This window comes from Aythya fuligula, chromosome 5, assembly GCF_009819795.1.
Source record: "Aythya fuligula isolate bAytFul2 chromosome 5, bAytFul2.pri, whole genome shotgun sequence".
Lineage (NCBI taxonomy): Eukaryota > Metazoa > Chordata > Aves > Anseriformes > Anatidae > Aythya > Aythya fuligula.
This window is the reverse complement of record NC_045563.1, coordinates 7,370,109-7,385,513: the sequence shown is the minus strand read 5'-3', so window position 1 is coordinate 7,385,513 and position 15,405 is coordinate 7,370,109. Positions and strand designations below refer to the sequence as shown.

At 42.7% G+C, this 15,405-nt stretch overlaps 1 protein-coding gene across 4 annotated transcripts in view; it reads right to left on the bottom strand.

Moving 5' to 3' along the window:
* Nucleotides 1–15,405, bottom strand: part of SYNE2 (spectrin repeat containing nuclear envelope protein 2) — a 186,390-nt gene that overhangs the window by 156,254 nt on the left and 14,731 nt on the right. For all 4 annotated transcript variants that reach the window (XR_004253309.1, XM_032188232.1, XM_032188235.1 and 1 more), the window contains exons 2-3: nt 11,099–11,214; nt 434–495 (exon numbers count right to left, since the gene is read on the bottom strand). Coding sequence is in view for 3 of the 4 variants with exons in the window: in XM_032188232.1 (XP_032044123.1) it covers nt 434–495; nt 11,099–11,177 (141 nt within the window). In the remaining variant the exon portion in view is untranslated. The remainder of the gene's footprint in view (nt 1–433; nt 496–11,098; nt 11,215–15,405) is intronic.

Sequence of the window (15,405 nt, the reverse complement as noted above, 5' to 3'; positions counted from 1 at the left end):
GACCCAACATATGCTGCTCAAACTGCTTTGTGAATACACCTACACTACTAGGCCATCCGTCTTAATAAATACTAGTCCCATTAAACTCATGTTCTTGGATTGCATAAGAGAAAAATACTTCTCTAAACACAGTAAAACTAATCATAAATATAGAACCTCATAAAACGCTGAGACATGTGCCACAATCTAGCAAAATGTTTCTACCCAGTGAGAAAGATACTGTTATCTACTTACAAACTCTCTCTTAAAAACCTCTTTGGATTACTACCAATGTAACACCTATTAAACAAATACTTTCCAGGAGTTTATTTTTCCAGACGCTACCTAAAATCTTTAATTAATTTTGTTTATTCCAAAAAAAGTCCATCTCCACAGAGCACATCTTAAACAAAAAGGCAAAAAGCATGTCTTTGCTGAAGAACACCATTCTTACCTTTGACAATATTGAATTTATCCAGGTAGTGAAGGTTTTCTTCTGAGTACACTCTCGTTGCACTGGGGAAAAAAGAAAAGAAACAATGGTTAGTTAAAAAATATATATATTTGGTTTTCTTTTTCAAAAATCTAAGATCTCTTCTTCCAGATATGACACTAGATACAGTTTAGTATTAGTTTTCCTCAACTCTTATTTTCCTAGTGATATTTCCTTGTTTGCAGAGATGGTAACACAAGGATCTCTGCAACCATCAGCGACTACTGGATGCAGCAAAAATCTCAGCAAATGCAAACAGTGGTGTGAACACATCATCCTACAGTGTAATCCATCTAGAATAACTCCATTCATTCCTAATTGCTTGTTAAAAAACTCAGAACTATCATCAGTACAACATCCATTCCTGTAACTCAAGAAAATCTGTGCATGGGGCTGGGTGATGAGACCAGGAGGGATGCCAGGGTTAGGTGATGCATGCACATCTGTAGGTGAAGCCATACAATGAGATGTCTTGGCTAGCTGAAGGGATGGATAGAGATATTAGGATGTTGTTGGGAAAATTACCCTCTAACAGCATTTATTTCACTAATAAATAGTGAAAAAGTGAAATAGGCCCTCCCTCGAGTACAGAGTGTGACCAGGCCACTCAGGGATCCAGCTCATCACCCAGGTCCTGTAGGCTGTTATGCAGTGAAAAAACTACCACCAGTTGTGAAGGGACATAAAAATTATTTAAGCCGTGGTTTCAAAAACTGGAATATTTAAACCATTTCTCACACAAAGCTACAATTCAGAAGTGGGGAAAGCCTTTCTCTGTGGTTTGTGGGTGGCAGAGATAAAGAAAATCTCTTTCTTTGCCTGGTTTCACTTCGCCGCAGATATCAAGCTGCTCATCCCGTTCCCCAGACAGCACAAAGGCTGAGCAGCACACAACCAGGCAAGCCCCCTGTGGTGGTTTTACTCGGGTGGGCAGCCGAGTTCCACCACGGCCACCTTCTCACTCCCCCTCCTCAAAGAAGAAGGGGGAGAAAATACAACACAAAGAGCTCAAGGTTTGAGATAAGGATGATTAAATTAATATTGTGCAGCAGTAGACACAACACTGGAGTGATCCCAGTGCTGTTCTAGCTACAAGTGCAGAGCACAGCACTGTATGGGCTGCTGCAGGGAAAGTTAACTCCATCCCAGCCAGAGCCATCGCACCCCCCTATCTGCCTCCAGTCACATCCTGACCATCACACGATCCCTCCCAAGAAAAATGCCCTTCCCCGTCACCACAAAAAGCATAAGTCTCTGCTGTCAGTGTGCACACAAGCCCGAGGTAAGGGTCGGTGTTGGCCGCAGAGCTGACAGCCTTTCGACCCTCACCACTAAGCCAGGAGCTGCATAGGCCCCGCTGCCTGCACAACCCACAGCGCGTCAGCGCCGGCCATCCCAGTGGCTCTGTGCGTGAACACAACCTCTTTTTTTTTTTTTTTTTTCTCCCCTTCCGCATCAGCTTTGACTGCAAGCATTAGGGTTGGCTGCTCAAAAAGCAGGCCAAAAAGCACTGCCTGCCCCAGGGACCTGCCTGGAGCTGCAGAAGGGCGGTCGTCTCCTCCCTCTTCCCTTCCCCCTTACCATGTGAATAAACACCCAGAAGGCTGCACTGGTTTCACACAGACACTACAAAGCACATCAAATAGACTATTAACTGAGGGAGGGCAAGCTTACACTGGTACAGGAGTCGATGTTTAGGCTGAAGCCACCACCTTCAGCCTGTGCCAGCCACACAGCCCACCCATGTGTCCCCTTCCCCTGCAGAGGCAGATGCCCGGCCTGGCCCCTCTATGTGTGGCTACACGGCTGCCCCAAGCATGGCTCCTGCCCCTCCTGTCTGCTTGCCTCTAGCCTTCCCCTCAGGCAGTGAGGAGGCAAGGAGCGACTGGTGGGAGAGGTGGAAAGCAGACAGATAGCACGAGGCCTCTCCCTGATGCTCTGGGCAGCCAGGAGCACAGGATGGGGCTTTGGGAGCTGCAATCAGCACAGTGCTGATGGGTGGTGGGATGCCAGCTCACTGCCTGGCTGGGGAGACATGAGAGGACATTATGTGTCTCACCATGGTGAGAAGCCAGGGCTGGGTGCAGCTCTAGCCTCACCTCATAGCTCCCTTAGGACTGGCGAGTGGTGGGGAACGCTGAGGTAACGCATCCCACTGCGGCGGACAGGCGGCAAGAGACTCTGGGCAGGCAGTCAGCTTGCAAGAAGAAACTAATCTGGGGGGATCGGGTGAGGTTGAACAGCCTCTTCTGCCCCCAAAAATCATGCTCTTGCACAAAAAATTAACATGAAGGGGTGTTTAACATTATAAGAGAAGTGCAAAACTGCTCAGCAATAGATATGTGTATTTGTGTAGGCCAGGATGGATGAAAGATACAAAATACATCAAGCACCTTGTGGGAAAAATAAAAACAAAAAACCCATCACTGCTCTGACCATAAAAATGAAATGCCACTTACAGGGAAGCACTACATGTTTAATGAGGCTCAGGGAATTTGGCAAAGACAAACCCAAGTCCTGGGTGGCTTCACATCAGCCAAGACAGCCTGTATGGCTCACCACGTGCGAACTCGCAGTTTCATCAGCTGGCATAGCAGAGAGAGCTGCTTAAGAAGATGGCAGCGTCCTGCTCCTAACCTTCCAGCTGACCCAAAGACCTCCTGGCTCACCAGGTGGGCAAACAGCAAGAAAAACGTTCCTGCATTATACGCATCAAGTGCTGTAGTGCATCTCAGAGCTGACAGGTCTTTTAACACTTCTCCTTTAATCTATAATACCACAGTCCTGAGGGAGCGTGAAGCAGTCGATTTCCCCTGCTTGCTCAACTGTTTTATGCTTCTTTTTAAATTACACAGACATGGTGGCGAACAATAAGATCAGGGTAGTCTTAAAGACATGGATAAAAATGTGATCTCAAAATTTAGTTTTGTTTGGAAAACAGAAAGTTATTGCAAATGTGCCACACAGGCCAGTCAGTATCACAATGCCAGCCTACAGGACATAAATAGCATGGAGCTAGTGCATTCGTGTTAGCACAGGACCCAACCACACCCTCTGCTTGAATACCCATGCAGGAGCCATTCCAATTACCTAATGAGTGATTATTGAGTAGCTGCGCTCAGTTTTATCAGGAAGGCAAGGCTGGTATTTCTGGCACTTGAAAAGGGGCAGAAAGTAAATATTAAATACTTTGCCTGACGTCAGTGACCCTCCAGCTGAAGCCCTTGCCAAAGGCTGCTACTGATCTGCAGAACTTGCTTTTGGGGTTGGTAGTAGAAAGACCATCAGGATGAGGATATTTGGTCTTGTTTTGGTTGAATCTCTCCATGTTAGCATGCATACACATTACAACATGTGGGCCAGATACTGCAAGTGTTGATTCACACGGGCGGCTCTCAGGCAAACACCTCACATGGCGAAAGTACAAAGCAGTTACTTTGCTGCGCACACCTAAGCGCAACTTAAACCCCCATAACCCACAGCTGCTGCTTAATTCAAACACCAAGCTGCTTTTCTGGCAGCCTCAGCTGAAGCCTGGCTTGTTTTACTACCAAAATAAAAATATATATCCACATGAATCAATAACAAAATTCAGTGCCTGCCAATACCTCCCCCGACGGCAGTGCAGCAGTCTCTCTCTTTCCATCTAGCCCACACAACGCAGCTCATTACAGATGTGTTTCTGGCACAGCAGCAGGCGGTTTTATTTCAATTTTCAGGCTGAGTGTATTTTCCCCTCCCAGCTACCCCTGACTTTACTCCTCAGAGGCTCTAATGATTTAATCAAGGTCTCAAATTCTTATCTGTACCACGTGGTTAATTAATACGGATTTTTATTTTTATGAGGATGAATGGATTCTTTGTCAGGCCTTTTTATAGGACTCTAAGTGACCTTGGTTTTATCTTGTCCTAGTTTACAAGATATCAGTGACCCAGAACAGAAAAACTATCAAAAAATCCTGATCATTTACTTCACTTTGGGCCAAAACTCACCAAGACACAAAGCAGATCTGAGAGAACAAAATAAGAACCTGCTAATCTGGAAACATCCAAAATCTATCACTTTTCTCTTCACATTTTAAAGCTAATCTTCAGAACAACCCTTCAGAAAGGAATGACATAGAAGAAGTGTGTCACATAGACTAGCTGAAAATCAATAGGCTCTGCTGGACAATGACTATTTTATCCCGTAACAAGCTATCAGCCAGTGCTACAAAATAGGCTAATCGTTAAGAGCTGGAGCATGGGACATGACAGGGACTGCAGCAGGGACCACAGCAGTGCTGATTTCTCCCAAGAGAAAGAAGAAGAGGAGGCAGAAATGTCACCAGCCATGATTTGCTCTCAGCCTTCCTCTAAGAGTGATACAGAAAAGCCAGAGTTAAAATTAACCTCCTCTCCACAGCTGCCTTTCATGCCTTCTTTCCTGACCTGGGAGATGGCTCCAGGGAAACTGCTACCTCTCCCTCAGCAGCAAGCTGGGGGAAGCAAACCATGGCAGCGCAGATGTAGCCTGTCCGTCCATGCCTGTTAAAAAACATCAACAAACAGCTAAGAGGTTTTCTTCTATCATAAAGAAGTGGTACCTCACTGCCAGTGAACCATTTACAACTGCATGGCCTTTTTTTCTTTTAAACTCAAGCAATTATTGGAAATTAATGAACACAACCCTGTCTGTCACCCTCCCATCTCTGTTTTGACAGATGGAATTACCACTTGTGTATGCTATTTTTGCATCTTCCTTCCACCCTTCAGGTCACCCAAGGCTACATGCACAGGAGCAAGCAGTACAGCTCAATTGGAGCAAGAGATCAGAAGGTGGTCAGAAGCTGGAGCACCCACATGTGTCAGGGGAAGAAAGTTTGTACTCAACCAGCTCTAGCTTGAATGCCCATAGGTATCCGGGGTATCTTTTTGGAGCATATATTTCGGTTTCATCCAAAATAACCATTTCCACACTCTGACAATTCAGCAAAATAAGCTAGAGGATGGCCAGCAGGGATAACTTGGAGAGCTCCTTCCAAACACCACTCCTACTTTGATGTAAAACATCCAGCAGGTACATGAGTAAACGGTAGGAACTATTGGAAGGACTGCTACGTATTTCTCAGCCGGGAGGGAGGGTGAGGAACTCACCCCCAGCCCATTACATTGTTTCTTCTCTTTCAGCCCGTAACACAGCTTCATTTACAGCAGACAGGAAAGCAGGGGAAAAGGAGTTATTTCCAGCATTTATGTTCTGTAACATGGTGTTAAGCAATTAAAAACAAACACGGTATTTTTTTTCCCCTCAAGATTAAGTGGTTTATCCAAAGCCCAATGAACGGGATGAAAATATTTCTACAGAAAAGGGTCTTTTCAAATCCAAGTACTGTATAAGCTAATTAACTACTACGTGTCTGTGCAGCAAGCGGGACCTTTCCTTTCTATGCTATCTCCTTTCAACCTCCTTTTCCTTTTGAAAGCAAATTATCCAGTTTATCGAAAGTGTTGCTAACTCAGGAAGCCTGTTCGAACTGCATATTGCCCTCCTGGCTTTCTGAAATATTTTTGCTCCTCTCCCTGCCAGGATCCTGGAGCAGCTCTGAGTCACCGCTGTGTTTACTACAACAGCCCCCGAGGGAGGCACTGCAGTACTTGGGGGCACAGGCGGGGGCTGTAAGTGAAATTCTTCAAGAAAATAAGTCACATCATTTAGGTATCAACACACCTCTACAGATAAGGGCTTAAGTGGCTTTTCTAACATTTTTTTAAACAACTCAAGGTGGAGCAGGGACTTGAACGTAAGTGACCTTCAGCATCCTATAGTGGTGCCTCAGAAGCGACCCGTTCCTTAGTCACTGTAATGCCAGTTTTTAACCAGTTATGCACCCGACGATGCCTTTAACAAATGGAGATTTATCTAACAGGGAACACATTTACCCAACATTTTTTTTTCATTAGGCAAGATAAACAGACAGAAATAATACCCACGAGTGGTTTTTTTTTAAGCCAGTCTCATGTGTTGCCTCTCCAGTGGCATCAGCCCCGTCACATGCCGTGACGCCGCACAGTTACGGGAACTGCAGACCAGCTCCTCACCCGGGCATAAACTGCAAAGTAAATTGCACTGCAGCTCCTACGAGAGCTTTTTGATTTGTAAAAGCCACCCTTGACAAACCATAAGCATGGACTTTTTGATCATTCTGTTTTAAAAAAACAACAAGAAGCAACAAACAAATGTGTTCACCAGCCTCAACAGATGAAGCATAAAGCTGGAATGAAATTAAAAAAAAAAAAGGTTGGATAAGAATTCTTATTAGCCCTGACCTCTGGAAGAATTAAGCGTGCCTCAGAGAGATATCCTCCTTTAAGTCAATTACTCAGAGATAAGTGAAATCTACTCCAAGTTCCACAATAAAATCCATACATACATATCACAGCATTTAATTTCAGTTGAAGAGAAAATGGATTTTTGATCATTCCTAGTGGGTATGACCTAACTGCATGAGAATAGCATAATTTACTTATCTCATTAAACATTCTTCAAAAAGTCTCACCAGCCACTTTGTTATGCTATCCTTTGGGTTACAAACAGTAACGTGCACGCAGGTCAATAAGCAGAGCCAAAAATTAAGACCCCTGCAATTAATCAAACAGTCAAGCAAGTGCATGCCCCAGACTCTGAGAGCTAAAACACACACTCTTGTGTCTGAATTAGCTCAGCAAGTGTGCAAAGAAAATGGAAAACAACATTCTGCACAGGCTCAGTGGAAAACGCCACACCTAGAGTCTGCTGTCCCAGGCAGGAAAGGGAAAGGATTCATGCATGGAAGGGAAGGTGAAGGTTGCATCGTCCCCAAGGTAAAGAGATTTAAATCCTGAAGGCAAAAAATATCTCCTGCTCCAGAGCAGAACAAACCTGCTCAGTTTCTGATGTAGCCACTCACCCATGAGTGGCTGCACCGTCCCCTCGCTGCAGCCCCACGCTCACGCTCGTCAGCAAGCAGTGAAACTTCTCCAACAGCTCTCAAAATGCCAAAAGCCCCTTGGCCTTACCAAAGGAGAGGTGCCTCCTCATTTCAGGTAGCTGAAAACTATTTTGAACCCCAACTGTGCCTTTTCCATTTACAGAAGGCCGAGCACCAGGCTGGACACCTCTTTGGGGTAAGTTATAGAAGGAGACACAGGACAGGACTCTTGCACTACTCCTGTGCTCATGGTCAGCGAGCCCCTGAGCTCCTGCCTGCTCCCTCAGTATCCACAAAAAAAGTGGCTTCAGGTTCCAAAGACATGCCACAAAACAGCATCCCTCTGGAAAGCATCCTCTGTTCAACAAAACATTTGCAGCCTACCTGGCAGGAGCAATCCTTCCCTTAAATATTATCCCACAGAAAGCACCCAGAGCGGGTCCAGCTCCAAGCTTTTTGCCTGCACCGTTAGGTGGCTGTGAAAGGACACAAAACAGCTTTGCAGCTGCCCTAAGTTCTGCTGCATCCAAAAACCGGGAGAAAGCTGAAAGGTGCTGGAGGAAAGGGCACAAATTATATTGATCTCATTCTAATTTCATTTGATTATCTATGAAAAAGGGAAGGAAAAAAAGAACAGAAAGAAAAAGAAGCCCTAGTCCTGACATCATGCAATTTCAGTTTTCTTGGCAAGGAGGAAGGGGGGGTAATTGTTTCTGTTCTGGCTGTTGAGATCATCTTGAAAAGTGGAAAAAAGAGCTACATATAAATCTTAAAAGATACATATATAAAGGTTTATACTCTTGCTGCTCTTACTTCAGCCTCATAATTTTGCAACTACCATCATTTGAAAAAGTCTGGAGTTGGGAACATTAGAAACCATATTGCTATAATTTCTTCACCTATTTTCTTCCTGTTTTTAAAGCTTCATTACATCTCCTTAAATATTTAGCTGGAAAGATGCATTAAGAACAAAATTGCATTTTTACTTCTGTTCCAGTGACTTTCTTTATTGTACACTATTAAGAAAAGTGAATGTTCATCCTTGAACGCTCTTCTACCTGAAAACCCACTAACAGAAATCCCACTAAAGCAGGTTTGTACAATTTTAAGCCACTGGCATTAATTTAATAGGCTTTGTATAATAATTAGATCTACTAAGAAGTAACCTCTTTATTAGTTATTTTAAGGTGGTGGTTCTTCCCTCCTTCTCTTCCTTTTCTTCCCAAAAGTGCACAGGTCTCCTCACAGAAGATTTTGACCTAAATCACAGTAAAATCTTATCTAAACAAAGTGTTTGGTTTTACATACAGTGGGAAAAAAGCTAACCATTTTGTTACATTTTTTAGGCATGTAACTTCACAATTACCAAACTGAACAGTTAATTAGGACAAGATCCACTGAATGTGCCAGACAAACATGGTAACACGGTAACTAGACGCCATTCAGAAATAATAGAAGATTGAAGACCTTAAATGTGGAATAAAATAAGAGCAATCCAGACTAAATCTCATGCCTACTTTTTTCTCCTGTGTCAACTATTTACACATAACTCCAGTTATGCTATTATATAACAATGAATATACTCTCAAGCTATAACCTAACAGCTTGAGAAGCAGACCATAACCAGTATTACAAACATCTTTAATCACCCACAAAGTGAGCTGCTTTTCAAGATAAGAGCAGCCTTTCAATGAATCTGACATTTCTCTAACATTTGTCCTGGTGAACCTGACGATTTACAGTAATCAAAGTCTGTCTGCTTTACAAATCTAATCCCATGATTCTTATCACATTAAAAAAAAACAAAAAAAACAAAAAAAAAACACCACAAACAAATAAACAAACAAAACCAGCTTTTCATTGAGTGACCCTATTAATATTTCATCTTTTCTACTATAGATCTGCAGGTAGGTTTACTAATGGTTTCTGTACATCGTGTCAGGGAACATGTTTTATGTGCTTCATCACAGCTGCACTTCCATTTGCCTGTTTGACCCAGACACATGCTACAGCATCACTGCTCAATACAGATGTGTCTGCACCGTTTGTTGCATCTTCAGTAATTAGAAAAATTGCTTATGTCACTTATAAGGTATCTCTCCAGCATCCAAGCACAAACAGCTTGGCTCCAGATTTGCACTGTGTTCATGTCAGCATAATCTAGGAGCTCAAATTATTACAGCACAGAAGTATTATTTAGTCATTTCAATTTTAACAAGCAGGGCTCTTTTAATTTAGATATTGATCAAAAAACACTACTTTCACCCTACCTATCTGACTTTTCAGAAAACATAATAATTTCAAAATAAAACTTTTGTCTTAAATCCCAAGTAACTAATTTGTTATCTGCTGCCTTAAAACTGGACAGTGTTTCCCAAACACATTTCATGACTACCAAAAGCCGAGTTTGACAGGCACAGGACATGTGCGTCTGTCTGTGTTTGGTGCTACAGCCAGACTAGCTCCTGCTAGGAGTTTTTGCATGCTTTTCAGAAAACATAACACTAAAACAAGTGGAAGAAAATTCACCATTAAAGACATTTGGCTTTAGACCACTGTTAACACTCACTCATCAAAACACATGGCTTCAATGACAATATTAGTGCAAATATGGATTGCAAGTGACTTGTAAGAATATTCTTTTGCACCATCTGTCTTAAGCATATTTACTCTCAACTAGGCACTATAGTCATTTCATTGAAAGTGATCTAAAAGGAAATAGCTCTGTGGAAACATGACTTAGCCCATCCATCCTAAAATAACCAGGCTTTAAACACATTGAAAACAGGCTTTCCAGCAGTTATCATCCTGCTGCCTAGACTATTGAACAGACCATGAATATTTTCATGAGTACGTTCAGAGCAAAATCAGTCTTCCCAGGAAATTCTTATAGAATAAAATTAAACAGAAGATTAAGGAAAATGCAGAAAGACTATGTGATAGGCCAGCTCTAATGCACTGATTAGCTCTTAACTGTACAGGTAGCTGCCATTAAAACAGAACAATTAAAAATCACTACACGAATGCTTGCTTCACTCAGTCAATAAGTGAAAGCAAGTGAAAACAAGATACAGCTCATTGCAAATAAGGATGAATGATGAAAGACTTTGACCTGTAAGAAATTTGTTTAGAAGCCACAAAAATTTTCTGCTTGTTTTGGCCACAAGCTATCTTTCTACACGTGTATGTGATAAAGTAATAAGGTTGAAAAATAAATAAAACGAAAAGAAATGAAACGAAATAGTACTGTAGTTAATAGCCTCATTAAGACAGCTCAGTGCAACCAACTAATTGTCAGCAAATTGAAAACAAGGAAACTAATCAAATACCACAAATGTTTTCATGCTGGCAATTCCCTTGAAAACAGTTTACAGTAACATGTATTCTGAGTAACAAAGCATAAGAACCAGTCAGAACATCTGCACCAAAAAAGGCAACAGCTCTGCAAATACCATGAGAAAGTACTACGAGAGCTGTAATCTTTCATTTCTGAGTTGAAATGTTTTTCACCAAACAGGAACATCAGAAAAGAAACACTGACAAGAACAAATTACACCGATCATAACACTAGTTTTATATTTTAACAGGTTTCTCAGAATTTCCTTCAACCTGTGCATGGTCACAGGTTTTACCAAAAACTCACATTAAAATGGCACAGGAAACTACAGTAACCTACCTTGCAGCGACAGATGGAGATCATCTATTTCGGAGGAAGCCTGCTCCTCTGTTGAGGGAGATGACTGCATTGATGCCATATTAAATCCTATGGAGATTCTTCACTCAATTTCCAAACTGAAATTTAAATAAATAAATAAATAGATTAATTAACCACTACAGTTTTACAGTAAAATTGCTGATATCAAAGACAAGGCATGCACAGAGACATGAGTTTTGTTTGGGCTTTTCTTCCCTTGGTTTCTGTAGCTCACATGTAATAAAGTGTTGTAATGTTCCTACTACATGAATAAAAGTTTTTGTCCCTTGGCTTGCTCACTTTATTTTTGATGGGGGCCAGCAGTACTTCACAGCACAAACCACAGACTTAAGTGCACCTAGCCATCAAAACAAAAGCACTATGATTAGGAGAATTCAAACTCTGTCTCTTTCTTTAAGAAAGCCAGATTGAAACAGGCACACAGTGCCTTCAGCAGATTTGCTGCTGACAAACCTCCAAGGTTTTCTTCAAATCTTTGTACTTTTCTTCCTGCCCAGATGATTGTTGCAGAATGGAAAAAAAAAGAAAAAAAAAAAAAAAGCAGAATCTGCAGATTCAGTTGAAGTGAAAAAGCAGCAGTTAACACAAGTGGAGAATCACAACTGCTGATTCTACCTGGGACTTTTGTTACTTCTCATCCCCTATGAAGAAGTCTTTTTTGTAGCTCCTCTATTTTCCTCTTCCTCGATACATTCCCTATCTCCAATGCAATTTGTGTGAATGATATGCCCTGACTTTCTTAAAAGCATAACACTATTTCTGCTCCTGCAGTAGTAATATTGTTCAATTTGCCACTGCAGGATACTGAACTAGAGGCTCTTTTTTTATGAAGAACTTTAAACAAGTTCAAAAATTAATAAAGCTGAAAATTAAATAAGTACTCAACTTAAGCAAGCTTTGTTACCTAGAAACCTGTACCCTTTCCTTCAGAAGAACTAGGATTAATACACCAGATGCTAGCAATTCATTCATACATCAAAATACAGAGTGTGAATAGATGAGTAAAGAAATACAACATTAAAGAACGCCGGTGAAATTTTCATTCAGTCCCTTGTGCATATATGAATCACGATGCAGTCTCTGGTTACTCCACTGTGTACTACTTTTCCTCACTCCCTGCACAGAAGGAAGACCACTCATTTAATGAGGAGCTATTCAATGCTTTGTTTTCCTCTTCCTGAACAATGCACGTCCTTGTGCTTTATTCAAAAGCTGCTTTGATGACAGGATTGTTAAGTTCCTCACGAGATGCTCTGTGGCATTCATCACCACAGTATCTGCACACTTCACAAACATCAGTCAATTCACGTTTACAGCACCTACTGAATCAGGGGTTATTGCCCACACTTTATCAATGACAAGCAAAGGTACAGAGAGAATAAAGGGGAAAAAAATTGCTACTTTGACTCCGGTTTTCCAGTGAAATAGATACTATTTCATATGTACAAATACTGATTCCAACTGTGGATACACCGTTTCTGCAAGTCATCACTAACTTAAGAGTAAAATTCAAGCCACTAGATACCAGAAAGGGGAGATCTAGCTGGGGTAGGTAAATACAGGAGCTATCTAGATAATCAGAGAAAAGGGAAAAGTAGTTTAGAAGAGTTTGGCTTGCTGATCCTAGCAAGAAGTGGAGGTAAAGGACTTCTTAATTTCTGGCAGGCACAAGAACAAAACGGTATAAATAAATCATGCCTTGAGGTTAGGATGGAAATCAGAAGAAGATTATTAAATACTGGGTTCTAACAAAGGCTCCCAACACATGCAACTGCCACAAAGGCCTTACATGATTTTAAGACTGGAATTGTTCAGAAATGGACAGCATGAAGTGGTTGCTTTTATGAAAGGACACTGGTACTTGCAGTCATGGAGATCTCTCAGAAGCCTTCTGTTCCCAAGCTATGAGTTTCAAGTGAGACAACCAGAAAAAAACACAGTCGGTTGCCATTGATAGAAGTTGGGGAGTAAGTGTCAGAGCAAGCATCTCACAGGAACTCAAGGGTAGGTGTTGGACAAGAATCCAGTTCCCCCAGCAGCACTGCCTATGCCCAAGGCTATGCAATCTTTCCTGGGAAACTCCTTCCTTTTCCTCTCAAGATCAAGCAACACAAAACCAAGTTCTAAAAATGCAAAATGTCAGGCAGCCCTAGTATTTTGTGGTTATCACGGTATGTCTTGAATTTGATTTTGTGATTGCCACCTGGAAGGCTACTAAGGAAGCAGAAAGAGCCAAATGGGGGGTATGTAAGCAAAATCCAAACCACACCAGCAGACCTGTTGCTGTTTGCTCCCAGGGCACAGGCAGTTACCTGCATTCCCTGTGCCTCGAACCTTCCAGTGACATAGATCACCTTCAGAGATATATAAGAAATAGATAATACGGGGCAACAATGAATCCACATGTGAAAGCAATGAGCTTGACTGAATTTGGACCTAAGGTGTTCTGGGTTTATGTGGCAAGGTTTTGGTTGCGGGGGGCTGCAGGGGTGGCTTCTGTGACAAGAATCCAGAAGCTGCCCCATGTTAGATACGGGTCACTTTCAGCCAGCTCCAAAAGGGACCCAATGCTGCACAGAGCAGTAGCAGTTCCCCTGCGGCCTGTGGAGAGGCCCCTGGTGGAGCAGGCTGTCCCCCTGCACCCATGGGTCCCACACGGAGCAGATCTCCATGCTGCAGCCCCCCCATGGGTGGAGGAGTCCCTGGTGGAGCAGGTGGATGTGGCCTGGAGGAGGCTGCGGCCCATGGAGAGCCCCCGCAGGAGCAGGCCCCGGGCCGGAGCTGCAGCCCGTGGAGAGGAGCCCACGCAGGAGCAGGGGGTCTGGGGGGAGCTGCCGCCTGTGGGGGACCCGTGCTGGAGCAGTTTGCTCCTGGGGGATGGACCCCGTGGGACGGAGCCGTGTGGGAGCAGTTCTTGAAGAGTTCAGGAAGGACGGCATCCCATGGGAGGGACCCCATGTGGAGCAGGGGCAGGGAGAGACCATGAAGGAGCAGCAGAGACGAAGCATCAGGGACGGACTGCAGCCCCTATTCCCCATTCTGGGGGAGGAGGTGGAAGATGGATGGGAGAAAGGTCTTCAGTTTGTTTTTAGTTTCTCACTGCTCTAGCTTGTTAGTAATAGGCAATAAATTACATTAATCTCCCTATGCTGAGTCTTTTTTGCCCGTGACAAGAGCTGGTGATCAATCTCCCTTATCTTTATCTCAACCCTTGAACCTCTTCCATCGTATTTTCTCCCCCTTTCCCTTTGAGGAGGGGGAGTGAGAGGACGTCTGTGGTGGAGCTTGGCTGCCCCGCTGGGCAAAACCTCCACATAAGGTTATAACTCAGATTGGGTGCCCATGTAAAGGAAGAGCGATAGGACTAGAAGCACAGACACTGACACATCAGCATAAACTAGAAGCAAGTCCCAAAACCGTGAACCAGCCCATGCAGCTCTGGAGCATGCACTCAGTATCAGTTACAACACGTTCTCTTTCTCTTTAACACAAGTTTATTCCCATTTTTAACCTTATTTTCAAGTAAACACTGCTTAAGGGTTTTCTTTTAACGGCATGCAGTGCAGCACAAAATCACCAATGGCAAAAACACATGTTTAATGCATCCAGGTCTGAGATGGTGACATAGGCAGAGCCAAATCATGTTCACCTGCCTTGCATACTATTGAAGTCATTGGGAGAATAGTCCAGAGAAAAGGAATGGGATCTGCCATGCATCTTTTCCTATTATCATAGAAGAATTTTCAAGAACCATTAACAGCACTGATGGAAGTTTCAGAAAAAAAAAAATTATGTAGTTTTAATGTTTCTGTGACCATTTCTCCTCTGTCCTCACCCCTTGCCAGCTACAGCAACCACATAGTAGATTTTACGTCCTTTTATGTCCTCGTATGGAACTTAATGTGATAGGGCCCCAATATTAGTTCAGATCTCTGGACATTAAATTGGTAAAAGTTAATAAAGTTTTCAGGTTTTAAAGAAGAAACTATTTTAAGTTTAAAGCATTAATGCATTGAGCAGGGGATGTTGGACCAGATGACTTCCAGAGGTTCCTTTCAAGTAAATTATGGCACATGATCATAGAATACACATAAATGGGGAAAAAAAGCATATGCATATGTTCTGTTTTAAGGACAAATGAAGGCCTCCCTCTTTATCCAGAGAACAGAATACACTTACACATCTTAATTTTTTTAAACATAAAAATCCACTCAACCTCAGTGCAGGTTATAAAGCTGCAGAGCTTTCACTGCCCTGAAACCATCCTT